This window comes from Nuphar pumila, chromosome 13, assembly GCF_984573655.1.
Source record: "Nuphar pumila chromosome 13, dmNupPumi1.hap1.1, whole genome shotgun sequence".
NCBI lineage: Eukaryota > Viridiplantae > Streptophyta > Magnoliopsida > Nymphaeales > Nymphaeaceae > Nuphar > Nuphar pumila.
The window spans coordinates 89,444,892-89,463,519 of NC_143261.1; the positions used below are offsets into that span (position 1 = coordinate 89,444,892).

Sequence of the window (18,628 nt, forward strand, 5' to 3'; positions counted from 1 at the left end):
TTTATTCCCAAAATTAGATTTATATCAAAACTAAATTTAAATTTGCTTTTGATCTCTCAACTCTTGGACCATGGGTGTGATATAAAAATTTCATCTAACAAATGTTTGATACAGGATCGCCGGTCCGGGGAGTTGATTGGGGAAGGCTCTAGGAAGGGAGATCTATATTACGTAGATTTTCTTCAAATACCAAAGAACTCTTTTTGTAATGTTGCCCAACATAAACATATAAATGTTTGGCACAAAAAACTTGGGCATCCCACTGTCATCAAGCTTTCTTATTTACATTTTGTTAAAAATCTTTGTAAAGGTGATTTCACTTGTAATGATTGTATTCTTGGAAAAATGAGAAGTTTGTCTTTTGAACAAAGATCTATTTTTACAACCAAATCATTTGAATTTAATCATTCGGATGTATGGGGACCGGCACCTGTTATATCAAAAGGAGGGTCTGCATATTATGTTATTTTTGTTGATGATTACTCTATATATTGTTGGATATAATTTCTTAAAAATAAACATGAGGTTTTTGCATCATTTAAATCATATCACATGATAGATTAAAAATCAATTTAATGAAAACTTAAAGATTCTTAGAACCGACTCCAGAGGTAAGTATCTTTCAAATGAGTTCAAAAATTACAGAATTGTTCATCAAAAGTCTCGTCGAAAAACACTTCAACAAAATGGTTTAGCCAAAAGAAAATATAGGCATATTATTGAAACCACTAGAACTTTACTTATTTCTCAAAACATTCCAAAAAGATTTTAGGCCGAGATGGCCCTTGCATCCGTTTATCTTATAAATCGTCTTCCATCCAAAAATTTAAATAAAATTTCTCCTTTTGAAATATTATATCAAAAAGAACCTGACTACACTAGATTATGAATTTTTTGATGCAAATGTTTTGTCTTAAAGATAAAAATGACAAACTCTCACCAAAAGCCATTCCTTATGCATTTATTGGATATTTTGAAACTCAAAAAGGGTTTCTATGTTATGATATTAAGAATGACAAATTATGTGTCTAGAAATGTAACCTTCTTGGAAAACATTAGTAGTTTTGAAAAGAGTGAACATCATCAAGAGAATGTTGACTATTCTTTCTTGTTTGAATTATTGTCTAGAAATGATGATGTTTCTAGTGATGATGAATTCACATATAATGATATTAGTGATAATGAAGTAGAAGAAAATAACAACTCTTCTCATCAATCTACCGATCATCATATTGAAAAAAGAACATCTAGTGATCCTATCACTTGTACAGATAGAGATAAAAGCATTTTTAGAAGTGCAATTAAAAAATATAGTGAACCTAGTGAATCTACATCTTCACAAGAAATAAATCCTCGAAAAAACGATAAGACTAGGAAAGTTTCTTCTAAGTTTATATCTTATGATTCATTTTCACCTAGATATAGAGTTTGTCTTAGCGTCATTCACTCATATGTGGAACCTAAAAACTTTGAAGAAGCCAAGAAGAGTGTTGAATGGAGAGAAGCTATGGATAACGAACTTAAAGCTCTTAGGAAAGCTAATATATGGGAATTTCAAAATCCTCCTAGAGAAAAGAAAACTATAGGGTGTGTAGATGGGTTTTCAAAGTCGAGACCAAGAGTGATGGATCTCTTGAAAGATACAAAGCACACTTAGTGGACAAAGGGTATAGTCAAGAATATAGAATAGGCTATGATGAGACATTAGCTCCCATTGCGTGTATGATTACAGTTAGACTGTCACATGGGTGCGGGTGCGGGTGTACAGCACTTTCAAAAAACTTGGGTGTGGGGGTACGAGGGTGCGGCAAAAATATAAAAAATTATATATATATATATATATATATATATATATATATATATATATATATATCACATGGGTGCGGAGCAATTTTAAAAATTTTGGACATGGGGACACGGCTATATATATATATATATATATATATATATATATATATATATATATATATATATATATATATATATATATAACAATAATAAGATTGTAAATTTTAAAGCAAAAATAAAAAAGTAATTCTATTGAAGTAACAATACAAACTTACCAAAATAAATGGACAAAAATAGACTCGGTCAAAGTTGACCGAGTCCAAAATGTGGACAGACTCAGCCCCGGTGCGTTGACCGAGTCCGACACTTAGTTGACCGTATCCACCCCGTGTCCGAAACCGCACCCGTGTCGGGTATGGGCGACGCGGGTGCGTCGACCTTTTAGCCGAGTCCATGTGACTTAGCATATATATATATATATATATATATATATATATGGAAACTGGTTTTGTTGATTCAGCAATCTGGTTTATTAATGATCCATGATCCAGTTTCTGGAGACTAGTTTATGGTTCACTGGAATATCCAGTGAATCTTCTGATCCTGATATGGACCCATAATGGGTTAAGCTTTTGCAATTTGTGTTCATCACTGTATAAAACCCAAGGCCATTAGAAGACCCCTGTGTAAGCCCAATCTTTCCTACAGAGAAACTTGCTATCATCATGTCTTAAACTCTTAATTATTTATTCACATTCACGTGAAAGAAATTTCAAATCAAGTTGCAAGTATAATCCAGGAAACAGCTTTTTTTACAACAACAAGATTATTGTAGAATTGTTAACCTTAATAAGAAAAATAGCAATAAGCTATGAACCAAGCTTACCCTTTTCGAGTAAAACTAGGTTTAAATGACCCTGCCTTCTCGTAAAACTGTCCATTCGGCACATATCAATTACAAAGATGATGGGCTGGAGATGCGGTATTAGAAGTGGCTGTGCTGGTGATTTTGTTACCGCACCTCATTACTTATGGAGGGCAAATTTCTAAGTTATCCCTTGTATACTTAATATAAAACATCAATAGAGAGGCCATGACCCATATTGGAAACCGTGCAGCCAAATTGAAGCCCTTGTTCTTCTTCTCCTCCTCCATCCTTTTGTGTATGCATGTGTTTGGGATTCACAGATTCGAAGATACCAAAGTCTAAAACATGGGGTAGGTGTGAGAATTGAGAAGTTGGACAGCCATATAGAATCATTGAAAAGAACAGGACAAAATTTGGTCATCTTGCCAAACTATTGAAATATCTCCCTCTTTGTTATCAGGACTATCTCAGTAGAGAAGGCATAGCAATTGTAATATTTTAAAGCATTTTTACATAATTAACAGATTCAAAGCAGTGTCCATCTGTCGGTGTTCAATCCAGTACTATTTTCAGGGATAAGTCTGCATATTTCTCTGATGGTTGTTATTTACCTACATCATGATTTGTAACACTTGAATTGCATTCCATGTTATAATAAGTATGATATCGGCATCCAAAACAATCATGAAAATAAGTGCTGCTATCATCTTTTGACAACAACCTGTTAAAAAAAGAAAAAAAAATCCTCCAATATGAAACTATAGAGATAAATTAGAACATAGGAAATACAGAAAATATACTATGCCCCATCTCTATGAAAGATTATGGAGAAAAAGGTTTGGCCTCAGATACCTGCTACGGATTTCATAATCAAAGTTAAATGTTCCTATTATGTCTGTTGGATAAGGCTTATTCCCATGGTAAGTGTTGCATACAGAACCCGTACCTGTGAAGATCAACATAAGTATCACAGTGTTGCATTAACTGATGATTCTAAAAACACATTATTCATGGCTGGAAGGCATACATAGCATGCATAACGCAAAATACTATAAAAATCACAGAGCTGATTGTTAAAATATAGTGTATATATTTTTATACCTAATTGATATATGTATATTTATACAATATACATATATCAGGGGTATTTTGGTCATTTAATGGCATGTAATATAATACAGTCCAATAGGGATTGTAGAGTCTTTTTTTAGTTTTTTATTTTCTGTTTTTTTATGTCAGTCAAAATGACTGTTAGAGAGGACTGTTGGACTGCCTCCCTTTTCATTGTATGTGAGGCTCTATAGAGCCCCACCACACTGTAACATATGCTTTTCTAAAGCATATTGACTGTTATACTAAATCAGTTTTTTCCATTGTGCACTTGTGGAATTTGTACGATTGTGCTCACGTGGAATTCATGTTTTTGTATATCTGTTGTTGTATATCTCTTTTGTGAGATTGTTATCGGTCAATTAGAGACCATATTGTATTTGTGCACTTGTGTAGCCCTTCGTTGGCATTGTGTCTTATTTTATTTTATGGTATCAGATCTTAAGGTGCTTGAAGTGTTGAAAGTTATCTTGAGATTGCTCTCTTTGTGGTGGTGCTCTTCAATCTTGAGTCTTCAAACGCAAGACTTCTTCATTATGGGAGAAAGAGATTTCACCTCCGTCATCTCATACAAGCTCAACAAAAGCAACTATTTAACGTGGGCTACCGCAATGAAAAATCACATAAAAAGTAAAAAACTTTGGGGGATTGTTAGTGGAACCACTAATGAACCTCAACTTAAATTAACAAGAAGAGAAAGAGATCAAGTTAAAGCTCTATCCAAAGAAGAAAAAGAGAAAGCTTTGCAAGAATACCAAAACAATTTGGAGGATTGAAAAGTTAGCAATGCTCAAATACTCTCATGGTTCATGAATACCATGGAGTTCAAGATCGCCACCAACATCATCAAATTTAAAAAGGCATGTGATGCATGGATCTTCCTAAAGAGCACATTCATTCAAAAAGTCATGGGTAAGCTATATTATCTTCAAGACAAGGTACGTAATACCAAACAAAGAGATAAAAGTGTAAGAGACTTTTATGGGATCTTATCTCCTATTTGGGATGAACTAGCTACGTTAGAACTAAAATGGAAAGGTTCGGCTATTGAGAGGAGAAAATTACAAGTTGAAAGAAAAAATCTTTTTTCTTTTCTATATGGTCTCCAATCAGAATTTGAGCAATTTAGGTCCTCCTTGCTTCATAGGACTTCGGCTTCTTCTATAAGTAAGGTTCTTACTCAAATTTATCAAGAAGAAACAAGACTTGGAATGCACAAGTCTAATGATGAGGTTCTTGCTGTATCAAGACCCAGAAATTTTATAAAAACTTATAAACCACTTCACTTTAAAAGAAAATTCAATGGAGAAGGACATAATGAGGGAGGATACAAAAGAAGATTAAGGGTAAAACTATTGTCATCATTGTAAAGAACCAGGGCATATAACACCGGATTGTCCCAAGCTAAAAAAGGTGGCCGCCGTAAGTAAAGAACCTCAAGAATCAAAGAAAGGGGGCAACTTCAATAATTTAACAATTACCCAAATATCATTCTTTCTACATCTGGTGTCATCATCTCCTTTTCTTAGATTTGGAATTCGGGAGCCTCTTCTCACATGACTCATAATGAGTCTCTATTATTTGATTGCACTAATTCATATTTTTCACGTGTGTCAACCACCGATGGTACTTCTTTGAAAGTTAAAAGTATAGGAAACCTCAACAATATTTCAAAAAACTTCTTTGTTCCAAATGTGAGGGTTATTCCAAAATTAGATTTAAACATTTTTTCGGTATCTCAAATTTTCGATTATGATTGTAAAGTATTCTTCTCATTTAAGGCTCGTTGGGTGTAGGATCTCTAATCAAGAAAGCTGATTGGGCAAGGTCATAGAAGAGGAGATCTTTCCTATATAGATTTCTTATGTTTACCTAAAAACTTTTTTTGTAATCATATCAAAAAAATTAATTTAGATCTTTGACATAAAAGATTAAGACACCCAAAGTATATCCAAATTATCTCATTTTTCATTTTTGATAAAATTTTGTATAGATAAAGAATTTGTATGTGAAGATTGTATACTTGAAAAAATGCAAAGATGCCTTTTGGATCTAGAACTTCCTTGACTAATTAAATCTTTGAATTAATGCATTTGGATGTACGAGGTCCTGCTCCCGTTATGTCAAAAGGTGGTTATTCATATTATGTTACATTCATAGATGATTTTAATAGACATACTTAGATATACTCCCTTAAACTCAAATTCGAAAGTTTTCTTGTGCTTTAAAATTTTTCATAATGTTCTTAAAAATCAATTTAAAACAAATATTAAAATTTTCCGCTCTGACTCATGGGGAGAGTTTCTTTCAAATGAATTTCAATCCTATCTAAAAACCCATGGTATTTTATACCAAAGATCCTGTCTTAGGACCCCCAACAAAATGGTATTTCTGAAAGAAAGCACCGTCATATTATTGAAACTACTAGGACCCTACTCATTTCAAAAGAAATTCTCAAAAAATGTTGGGTCGAAGCCGCTCTCACAACGGTATATTTAATAAATAGAATGTCTTCTTAATCTTTGGAAAACAAATCTCCAATTAAAAAACTTTTTAAAATCTCCCGATTTGAAAAGACTAAGGGTCTTCAAATGTAAATGCTTTGTACTTCTTGAAAAATATAACAAACTCTCTCCTAAAGTTATAAAATGTGTTTTTCTTGGATATGCCTAAAATCAAGAAGGTTATCGATGTTATAATCCAAAAAATGATAAATTTTATCTCTAGAAATGTAACATTTCTTGAAAATGAAAATGGATTTGATATTGAAAAACCTAAGGAAGAATCTGAGTATGCCTTCTTGTTTGATTTGTTATTTAAATCAAATAATAAAATTATATGATATTGATAATTTTGAGTCAAATAATGGACCAAGTGAAGAAAGAGAACCAACTTATAACCATTTACTCTAGACGAGATAATGGGAAGCATCCATATGCTTTTGAGAAGTATAGTCAACCAACAAATGTTGAAGAGTCTAGTGTTGGAAGATCTAAACGGATACATATTTCTTCAAATAGGTTTGTCTCCTATGAATCCTTCTCTCCAAACTATAGGGAATACTTTCTAACAATTCGTTCATATCATAAACCATTTAACTATAAAGAAACTAAAAACATAAAAGAATGGGTAGAAGCTATGAAAATAGAATTAGATGCATTACACAAGGCTCATACTTAGAAAGTCCAACAACTTCCTAAGAAAAAGAAGACAATAGGATGTAGATGGGTATTTAAAGTCAAAACAAAGAGTGGTAGGTCCCTAAAATGATATAAAGCAAGATTAGGTGCAAAAGGATATTCTTAGGAATATGGAATAGATTGTGAGAAAGCATTTGCCCTAGTACTCGCATGACCACAGTTAGGGCTTTAGTTGCAGTAGCATCCATTAAAAAATTGTCTATATATCAGTTTGATGTTAAGAATGTTTTCTTAAATAGAAATTCAAATGAAGAAGTTTACATGGATCCTCCTCCTGGTCTGACTATTGAGAATGAAATGATTCTTCGCCTTTAAAAAGCTTTATTTGGGCTTAAACAAGCTCCTAAAGCATGGTATAATCGGTTTAGTGGAACTGTATTGAATTTTGAATTTAAATCATGTTATACTGACACTGCTCTTTTTGTAAGATCTATAGGTACCTCGCTTATCATTCTGCTCTTATATGTTGATGATATGATCATCACTAGGAATTATCAGAAGGAAATTGAATAAATTAAGATTATGCTTAAGAAATCTTTTGATATGACTAATCATGGTTTTTTGAGATATTTTTTAGGAATTGAAGTAGCATAGTTGCCAAGAGGGTACATTTTGTCTCAAATAAAGTTTGCAGTTGATATTGTTGCGCGTTCGAAAATCACAGACACAAAATATGTTGATACTCCTGAAGTGATAAATGCTAAAATGAGAGTTGAAGACAAATTTTAATTAAGTGATCCAACTCCTTATAGGCAACTTATCGGATCAATAATGTACTTATCTATTATTAGGCCAGACATTGTGCATGCAATAGCTACTGCAAGTCAGTTTCAACATGTGTCTACATCAGTTCACATGAGTCTTAAGAATAGCTTGATACATCAAGAAAATTATATCTAAAGGGTCATTCTTATCATCTTTATCATCTTTAAATCTTATTGCTTATATTGTTTATAACTGAGGAGGAGATCCCAATAATCGTCACTCAACTACAGGTTTTTGTGTGTTTGTAGGTGATTCTCTCATTTCTTGGAGATGCAAAAAAAAAAAACCAAAAAGTGTCTTTATCTTTCACAGAAGCTAAATATAAGGTGATGGCTACAACAACAACCGAGGTCGTGTAAATGAGATCACTACTTTCAGATATGGGTGTTGATGTTTCAGAACCTTCAAAATTATGATGTGATAACAAAAGTGTCATATATATAGTCAACAATCACACATTTCATGAACGAACGAAACATATTGAGATGGATTGCCACTATGTTCGAAAAAAATACTTAAAAGGGGACGATTACATTACCATATGTTCAATCCGAGTTTCAGATTGCAGACTTCTTCACCAAGGCTCTTCCTTTACCAAGATTTTTGTATCCTCTTAGCAAACTTTCGGTGATCTCACCGTAAGTTTGAGGGGGAGTGTTAAAATATAGTGTATATATTTTTATACCTAACTGATATATGTATATTTATACAATATATGTATATCAGGGGTATTTTGGTTATTTAATAGCATGTAATATAATACAGTCTAATAGTGACTAAAAAACAACAACTACGCCTTCATCCCAAAACAATTGGGGTCAGCGATATGAACCAAAAAAGAAATTCATTTTGGGTCTTCCACATGAATCCTTTTCCTCCAATCATTTCTATCCAATGCCATGTCCTCGGTGAGGTTCAAAGCATTCATATCCTTTCCTATCATCTCCAGCCAAGTCTTCCTAGGCCTACCCCGACCTCTTTTAACTAATATATTTTCCCATTTCTCCAACCTTCTAACTGGAGCATCATTAGGCCTTCGCCGAATATGTCCAAACCACCGTAAACGATTCTCTCGCATCTTATTTTCAATGGGTGCAACACCTACCTTCTTACGTATCTCTTCGTTCTGAATCTTATCTTTTATTGTATTTCCACACATCCATCTAAGCATCCGCATCTCAGCTACACTCATTTTTTGAATATGATGTCTCTTGGCAGCCCAACATTCCGTACCATATAGTAAAGCGGGTCTAATAGTCGTCCTATAAAACTTTCCCTTCAACCGCAATGGCATTCTACGATCGCACAGCACTCCAGTAGCACTTTTCCATTTCATCCACCCAACCTTTATCCTATGATTTACATCTCCATCAATTTCTCCATACTTTTGAATGATGGATCCCAAATATTTGAAATAATCATTCACCGGTATATCTTGCTCACCAAGCTTCACTACACTCCCGTCACTACTTCGTTGCTTACTAAACCGACATTCCATATATTCAGTCTTACTCTTACTCAACTTAAAACCTCTAGCTTCCAATGTCTGTCTCCATAATTCTAACTTAGCATTAACCCCAGCTTTAGACTCATCAATCAAAACAATATCATCAGCAAACAACATACACCACGGTACATTTTCTTGAATTGATCTCGTAAGCTCATCCATCACTATCGCAAATAGGAAAGGGCTTAAAGCAGATCCTTGATGTAACCCAACCGTTATCGGAAAATTGGTTGTCACCCCTCCACAAGTGCGGACATTGGTTACTACTCCTTCATACATATCTTTAATTATACTAATGGTCATCATTGTCCACCAGAGAACGTCCCTAGGTACTCTATCGTATGCCTTCTCTAAATCAATAAAAACCATATGCAAATCTTTGTTCCTCTCTCTATATCTTTCAATAAGTTGTCTAAGAAGATGTATAGCTTCCATAGTTGATCTTCCAGGCATAAAACCAAATTGATTCTCCGATATCATGACAACCTTCCTCAACCTAGACTCAATCACCCTCTCCCAAAGTTTCATAGTATGACTCATGAGTTTTATACCACGATATTTTGTGCAATCTTGTATATCACCCTTATTCTTATATAAAGGCACCAAAGTACTCTTCCTTCACTCATTAGGCATCTTATTTGTTCGCCAAATCAAGTTAAAAAGATTTGTCAACCATTCTAAACCTTTCTCTCCCAAGCATTTCCAAGCCTCGATAGGTATACCATCTGGGCCAACTGCCCTTCTTGATTTCATTTTCTTCAAAGCCTCTGCAATTTCTTTCTTTTGAATCTTGCGCATAAAGTCACGATTTATCTCATGAAAAGGAATGGAAAAGTCTCCAAGATCTTGAGCATGACTATCATTAAATAGCTTATCAAAATAATCTTTCCATCTCTCCTTAATCTCCTCATCTTTGACTAAAACCCTTTGCGTTTCATCTTTGATACATCTAACCATACCCAAATCCTTCGATTTCCTATCTCTCATCTTTGCAAGCCTATAAATATCCTTCTCGCCTTCTTTGGTATCCAACTTGTCATAAACCTCCTTATATACCTTAGCCCTCGCGTTTCGAACAACTTTTTTAGCTTCCTTCTTTGCTATCATATACTTCTCCAAATTCTCATTATCACGACTCTTACTTAGATTTCTATAACACTCTCTTTTAACCTTAATAGCTAATTTGACATCCTCGTTCCACCATGATGTATCCTTACCTAGTGGTGCACCGCCTTTAGACTCACCCAATACCTCCTTAGCTACTTTTCTCATACCACCCGCTATCTTATTCCACAGTCTAATAGTGACTATAGAACCTTTTTTTAGTTTTTTTATTTTCTGTTTTTTTATGTCAGTCAAAATGACTGTTGGAGAGGCAGTCCAACCACTGTTAGACTGCCTCCTTTTCATTGTATGAGCCTCACCACACTACCTAACATATGCTTTTCTAAAGCATATTGACTGCTATACTAAATCAGTTTTTTACATTGTGCTCTTGTAGAATTTGTGCCATTGTGCTCTTGTGGAATTCGTATTTTTGTATATCTCTTTTGTGAGATTGTTATCGGTTCATTAGAGCCCATATTGTATTTGTGCACTTGTGTAGCCCTTCGTTGGCATTGTGATTTTGCACATCTTGTTTCATTTCACTGATAAGAGACCAATTAAAATAACTTGATACATCTCATCACTCATGGTTGAGTCAGGCCGAAGAAGTAATATCTCGCTAAGCACAAATGATGCGATCGTCTCGTCTATAGTAGTTCAACTACCATATGAAAAAGTCTACATGTTCAACCAGCAGCCAGATCTTTGACCTCATATGCTCCCTAAGTGTGAGTAAGACCTAGAGTATACTTTGCAATAGAAAAAACTTCACAATAGCATATGCATTTAAAAGAAGAGTTCCATTTTCATCCGCTATACTACATCTAAAAGTAATGTCGATAGAGAATGAGCTATTTCAGCAGAACTGGATCCCCCCATGCCTCAACAGATACATTTTATCCCAACTGCCCTTGCCAATCATTCCCACACCCCCTTCTCTCCTCCTCCAACCAAACTCACACTCTAATATTAGATGAATATTACATGTAAAGCATGCACAATTGACACCATTAAATTATATAACATCTATATTTGATAATTCCTTTCACCAAAAAAATTTACATTTACTTTTTTGGCAACATGCAGATCTTTGTAGTACAGAGTAACTCCCTAACTAGAGAGAAAAACTCGAGAAGAATCATCAGAAGCTATGTCACATGGGTGCGGGTGCGGGGGTGCGGCACTTTCAAAAAATGTGGGTGCGGGGGTGCGGCAAAAATATAAAAAATTATATATATATATATATATATATATAAAGTCCAAAAGTTGGACATAAATGACCCTGGGTGCCAGGTTGACCGCACCGGGCGCCGCACCCCCGCACCCGATGCAGGTGCGGCACCTAGCTGGCCGAGTCCCTGTGACATAGATTAGAAGTTATACCAGCAAGACGTTCTGCCACTGCACCAGTAAGGATACCCCCAACCATATCCACCAAAAGAACATCGGAATATGCACTAGCATTAGCCATAGATAAAAGAAGAGACAGGGTATCCATTCGCAAAAACCTGCATGCAGAGGTGAATTAAATATAATTAAATCAGACATAAAATGGAACGAGAATCATGATAGGCACATGTAATTATAGGTAGTCATTAACAACAATGGATTTTGATAACAGTCACCAACTCCAAGGGTTGTAATAACTTGATGGCAAGAGTGGTCAAATCAAAAGAACTGAAAGATACAACTGAAAATCAACAAGGACAAAAACAATGGATAAATAAGAAGAACAACAAAAGTGATATCAAACAGCCTATATTCAATAACAATACAAAATACTCAACAAACTGCAATGCAAACAATTTGACCAATAATTTAAGAAAATAGCAAACAAAACAGCACTTATATGTTCCAAAGCCTTTCCAACTATTAACTATATAAGGGTAATGAAAACTTTCCCAACAAGGAAAAGAATGAACAAATAGCATATCTAATAATATTTATTTATCATAATTACATGTGCCTATCATGAATCATAACCAATACTATCTTTCTTCGTCGTTTTCTTTTCCAGTTTCCAACTGTTTTACGCTTTCATTACAGCAAAGGACCTACTTCTATGTAAGGTATGCCCATGAATACAGTCATACAGATAGCATATCTAAATGAATTGTCCATACACATCCAACAGACCATCTAAAATATCAGTGACAGAAAATAAATAGAACGAGAATCATGATAGGCACATGTAATTATAGGTAGTCATTAACAACAATGGATTTTGATAACAGTCACCAACTCCAAGGGTTGTAAATAACTTGATGGCAAGAGTGGTCAAATCAAAAGAACTGAAAGATACAACTGAAAATCAACAAGGACAAAAACAATGGATAAATAAGAAGAACAACAAAAGTGATATCAAACAGCCTATATTCAATAACAATACAAAATACTCAACAAACTGCAATGCAAACAATTTGACCAATAATTTAAGAAAATAGCAAACAAAACAGCACTTATATGTTCCAAAGCCTTTCCAACTATTAACTATATAAGGGTAATGAAAACTTTCCCAACAAGGAAAAGAATGAACAAAATTCAGAAACCAAAAAGCGTACCCTATTTTAGCAGGGTTTTTCCGAAAGTAAGCCTCACATATACTGCAAAAAGAGAATATGTTGTAAGGGCCAAGCTTATTAATCTAGCATCCATAATTGGCAGCTAATAAACATTTGATATAAGCTAGAGAACATTATAGAAGCCACATTGCAAAAATAAACAAGCATTATTCTCAATAATCATGCTAATAAGCCTATCAGAAAAGCTCAACATTAGCTGCACATAGAGATAACATAGGAATGATAGAAAACTACAATGAAAGCCTGCAAGGGAACCATAATAAAGTAAAAACAATTACACATAATAAAAAACTTTTCTCAATATTGAAAGTCATATTGAGATGCTTGAATAATCATCTGGATACTCCAGATAGCTGATATGATAATTAAGAGAGAAAGTTTGTTTCTCAACCATCTTAGTAAATTTAATAATTTTTAAACTATCCCAATGACAATATGATGGTTTTGTTTGCTAAACAGTTAGGATCAGCACAAGTAAAAGCAGTTGTTACTTATTGCTTATTTGAACAACCCAAAAACATCATCATCATCATCAAGCCTTTATGCCGACTACACAGGGTCAGCTTTACTAGTCCTGTTTCTCCATTCCTTTTGTCTAGAGCTACAACATGGGCCACATTACAATCCTTCATATCACCTCTTTCTGCCTTCTTACAAACTTTCTTCCTAATTCCTTGCATCATATCAATCTCTCTTATTGGTATTATGACAGGATTTTGTACACGTCCAAATCATCTTAAACAACATCCTTTATTTTTCGCATTAGTAATATTCCAATACATTCTCTGATATATTCATTTCTAATCTTATCTTTTTTCATAACTCCAGGCATCCATCTTAACATATGCATCTTTCCAGAAATGCACTCTCTTTCTATCGCTTTTTAATTGCCTAACACTCAGATACATGCATGCATGTGCATCTATGTCACAGGGATTCGGCTAGCAGGGTGCGGGTGCGGTACTCGGTGCTGTCAACCCGACCCTGGGTGCGTTGACCGCACCCAGGGTCATTTCGGTCCATTTTTGGGATTTTTTTTAAAAATCCCAATGAAATGGGCTGCGGAATTTTAAAAAAAAAAGAAATAATAATCGCTCTTGAAAGCATTAACGATAAAATCGTGATATGCTGAAAATATCGCTTTCTACTTGTTATGTAGCAGAAAATTGCTGTGTCCAATATGGAATTAAACTTTTTAGAAATGAGAGTTAATTAATATGCATTAAGTAATGTGCATCATTTTAGGCTAATTGGTTTAGATGGTTTTCCATAAAACAAACTTTGGAAAGTAGTAACTCATTAAGAAAAGAAAAACCTTCAAAATTCGAAGCCTTGGGAAGTGGAACTCAATTACTTTGATTGAGTGTTTTCGAGTAAAGCCTTTAATATGGTATATAGCTTGGTTTTTTCTTTTCCAATTTAGCCTTTTATGTTTTAAGTATTAGTTTAATTACTGCTGGTGGTGATTTTGACTAAAAGAACGTGAGATTAAAAAAATTATTCAAAATTCACCAGACGTGCAATAATTTCTCGTTTTAAACTTTTGTCACTATGATGTACACCTAAATTTATTTCTCGATTAATTTCAATTTTTTGTTATGATCAAAGTTTAAATTCCAACCTCGTTTATCCAAAGCCTAGCCATATGATTATGGACGAGCCATTGTCTACTTATGATGATTATACCAGGTATAGATCTGGGTTCAATTGATTTACATGAACCAGACCCGAATTATACCCAGTAAAATAATATGTTAGCCAACTTTTGACCAATGAATCAATTGCACTATTGACAATTCAATTCATGTCAGCCAAATTTTGACCAATGAGAGGCTTGAGGTGTTTCTTTTCTTCCCAATCGGGTCAGGTGTTCGATCCACCTGAATCCATTTAATTAGTTTTGGTAGAAAGTTTCAGATCCGATTCTCGTAAGCATGTACATATGTGCTGCATGGGACTTGTCACTTTTTTTCCAAACGAATTCTTGAGAATTGTGGTGAAAAATAAAGGCCGTGATGGGTTTAGGAAGTTGGAATCGCTAGATTCGTGAAAGTAGAAAATTCATGTTTGCCATTTTCTCCTTTTTTTTTAAGTCTGACTCGTGGCTCCTAATAAACGGTGAAACCACTTGTATTAAAGGACCAGAAGAGGCAACCAAGTGCCCACAAAGCAATAAGAAGCCCCCACTTCTTCACTTGGGCAGCTTTCGATATGGGCATTTGCAAGGACTCCTCACCGCGCCGGGGGGAACCCCCGGACCTCTCTCTCTCTCTCTCTCTCTCTCTCTCTCTCTCTCTCTCTCTATATATATATATATATATATATATATATATATATATATATAATTTTTCTTTTTCTTTTTTGCCGCACCCCCGCACCGGGGTTTTTTGGAAGTGCTGCATCCCCGCACCCACACCCATGTGACATAGATGTGCGTACACAAACACATATCATTGTCACCACCAGTATTGTTCTCAGCAATTTCTCACTGACGTTTTTCTCAAAGTTTTTCGCAAAAAGTGATTTTTCTTAGGAAAATCTCAGAATTCTAAAAAATTTAAATATATAGAAAAATAAAAGAAATAAGAAATAAAGGTTTTCTATTCATTTTCTTGCTAAAATATAAAGAAACAAATAAAAAGTTCTTAAAATACAAAAAAACAAAAAAAACATAGACTTGAATATTAAAAAATAAGAAAATTTTCAAAAATCTCATGAAATTATCATGATAATATCGTGATATTATTGCGATATTTATTTTTTGGTGATATTTTGAAAATATCATAACATTTTTCCCATAATATGGATTTACCTAGAAATGGCAATAATCTCTCTCTCTCTCTCTCTCTCTCTCTCTATATATATATATATATATATATATATATATATATAGAGAGAGAGAGAGAGAGAGAGAGATAATGATGATGAGAATTGTCTATTGCTAACCCATATGAATAGTAATATTCTACAACAACCTGGTTATCATCAAAACAGGTATGCAACTAGGCCTGGTTTGGTGACATTGACATGCTCCGTATGACTTCAAACAATTAAAATCTGTCAACCACTACAATGTTTGCAATTGCTAGATTAGTTGTGAAAAGCGCTAGTCAGAGCCTAGGCAGAAGGCCCCTAAAAGGACTAGGCGGGACCAAAAAAACAAAACAACAAGAAAAGCAAAAATATTACAATAAATAGTTAAATTTAGTAACAAACATATGATTGTAACTATGGATTAAGTGTGCAATTCAATGTAACATGTTGCAAAATTCATGAAATTGCATAATATTGAACATACACCAAAACCTCTCTCTCTCTCTCTCTCTCTCTCTCTCTCTCTCTCTCTCTCTCTCTCTCTCTCTCTCTCTATATATATATATATATATATATATATATATATATATATAGAGAGAGAGAGAGAGAGAGAGAGAGAGAGATTATCCTGCCCCTGTTTCATTAGGTCACTATAAGGACCCTCTAAAAATCACAGTTTTTAGATGTTTTATGCTCGATCTGAACCGTCAGATATATTTATGATTGTTGCTGAATAGAGAACATGTAATTGATTAAGCATTGTTATGCTCAGATGTGCATTTAAATAAGTATAAAAAATCATCGGTTGATATCGTACTAAAATTTCATGATAAAATGTTTACATTTTTACATCAAATCAATTTAAAACAAAGCGTATTTCTCAATAAATATGTATTGATAAACACATCTAATGGTTCAAATTGAGCATAAAACACCTAAAACTTTGATATTTGGAGGGTCTTAACAGTGACGTAAAGAAAAAGGGAACAGGATGAATCTAGTTCTCATATATATATATATATATATATATATATATATATATATATATATATATATATATATAAACATATATAAACAGATTTTATAAATATGTGTGTATGTCAAAAACACATGCATACATGTAAACAATCAAATTAAAAAAGAAGGAAAAAAGAACAAAAGAGAGAAAAAGGAAGAAAAAAATAGAAGAGAGTGGAGGGGTGAGAGGAGGAAAACGAAGAAAAAAGAAAAAAAGAAGGGAAGAAAGAAAAGGGGAAAAGGGAAGAAGAGGAAGAAAAAGAGAAGGTGGAGGTGCTACCAACAGGGCGCTGCTTTGTGTTGGGACGTTGCAAGTTCAAATCCCAATGGTATTGTTGTATAGCTGGTAGGGGTCTGCCTAACCCCAGCTTGCCTTTAAAAAAAATAGAAGGTGGAGGGGTGAAAGGAGGAAGAAAAAAAGAAAAGCAAACGAAGAAGAAGAAAAGGAAAGAACAAAAAAGAAAGAAAGAAGACAAAAACAATTAAAAACAGTGTTGTGAGAGGCGTACGCCTCAGTACCTGAAGCGTATACGCCTCAGAGGCGAGGCGCACGCTCAAGGTACTGAGGCGTTGCTGTGATGCGCAAATTGCCCCTCATCACAGTTCCCCGGTGGCGAACTTCGTCGTTGGCTGCTCAGTCTTCTCCGACCACCGGACGCGGCCCCCCCTCGCCTCCGTACCAGCGCGTGGTCCTTCTCCTACTGCCTCCCCTCCCACCGCTTCACTTCCATACCAATTGTGAGAGGTGTACGCCTTAGTACCTGAGGCGTACGCCTCAGAGGCGAAGCGCAGGCTCAACGCCTCGCTTCGCCTCATCGCATTTAACAACCTTGATTAAAAAATAACAACCATATCCCTGTGGGCTAGGTGGGACAGCTTAGGCACCACGTAGGCATCCTAGATGGAAAAACAGAGCCCTACTGCCTAGACCCATACTTAGTTTTCAAAAACTACACCTAGGCAGGTTAGCCATAAGACCATCGCCTAGGCTTATGGGTCTAGGCGATAGGGCTCTGTTTTCCGACCTAGGCTGCCTATGTTGTCCTCGCATAGGTTGCAGGGATATGGTTGCCATTTTTTAAATTTTTGTCTTCTTTTTATCTTTTTTTTTTCTTCTTGATCCCGCCCCAAAAGCTTTCTTTTTTTTTGTTCTCTCCTATCGTTCTTCTCCTTTTGCTTTTCATTTTTGCCTTCTTTTTTTTTCCTTTTTCCTCCTCCTTTCACCCCTCTGATTTCTCTTTTTCTTCATCCGCCTCTTCTTTCTTTTTTTTTCTTTTTCTTTTTCCTTTCATATTTTTTTTCTTCTTCTTCCTCACCTCACCCCGCCACTCTTATTTTTTCTTCCTTTTCCTCCCTTTTTTAACTTTTTTCCTTTTTTTTGTTGTTTACATGTATGCATGTGTTTTTGACACAAACGCATACAGAAAATCTGTTTTTTTAGTTATATATTTATTTATATATACGATTAATCTAACATTACACTACTTGTGTTTAACATTAGATAAATTCAACCTTATTAAAATGACTAAAATACCCTTAAAATTAGGGATCGCAGTGGACCGGAGGAAATCAGGGCCCCAACCCGTTTGGACCGGGGATGGAAAAAATAAAACAAGGAATGGACTGGGGATTGAGGTTAAAATTAAAAATCGTGCGGGGATGGAGGCAGGGATGGACATACTCTTGCCCCTGCCCCTGCCCCGTCCCTGATCCCCCGTTAAGGAAATTATTATTATACCCCTATACATATTCTAAAATCATATACATATATATATAACCCTAACATAAAATCCTTTCTTGAATCTCTCCTCTCTCCTTCCTCTAACAAGTCGCGCGAGCTCCCATTTCTTTTCTCTTCTACCTCTCCTTC

At 34.7% G+C, this 18,628-nt stretch overlaps 1 protein-coding gene across 1 annotated transcript in view; it reads right to left on the reverse strand.

Annotated features, from left to right (window-relative positions):
* Positions 1 to 18,628, reverse strand: part of LOC149819089 (uncharacterized) — a 39,438-nt gene that overhangs the window by 8,909 nt on the left and 11,901 nt on the right. The window contains exons 6-8 of the mRNA XM_089984608.1: positions 12,907 to 12,948; positions 11,729 to 11,853; positions 3,509 to 3,602 (exon numbers count right to left, since the gene is read on the reverse strand). Of these exons, the coding sequence (XP_089840734.1) occupies positions 3,509 to 3,602; positions 11,729 to 11,853; positions 12,907 to 12,948 (261 nt within the window). The remainder of the gene's footprint in view (positions 1 to 3,508; positions 3,603 to 11,728; positions 11,854 to 12,906; positions 12,949 to 18,628) is intronic.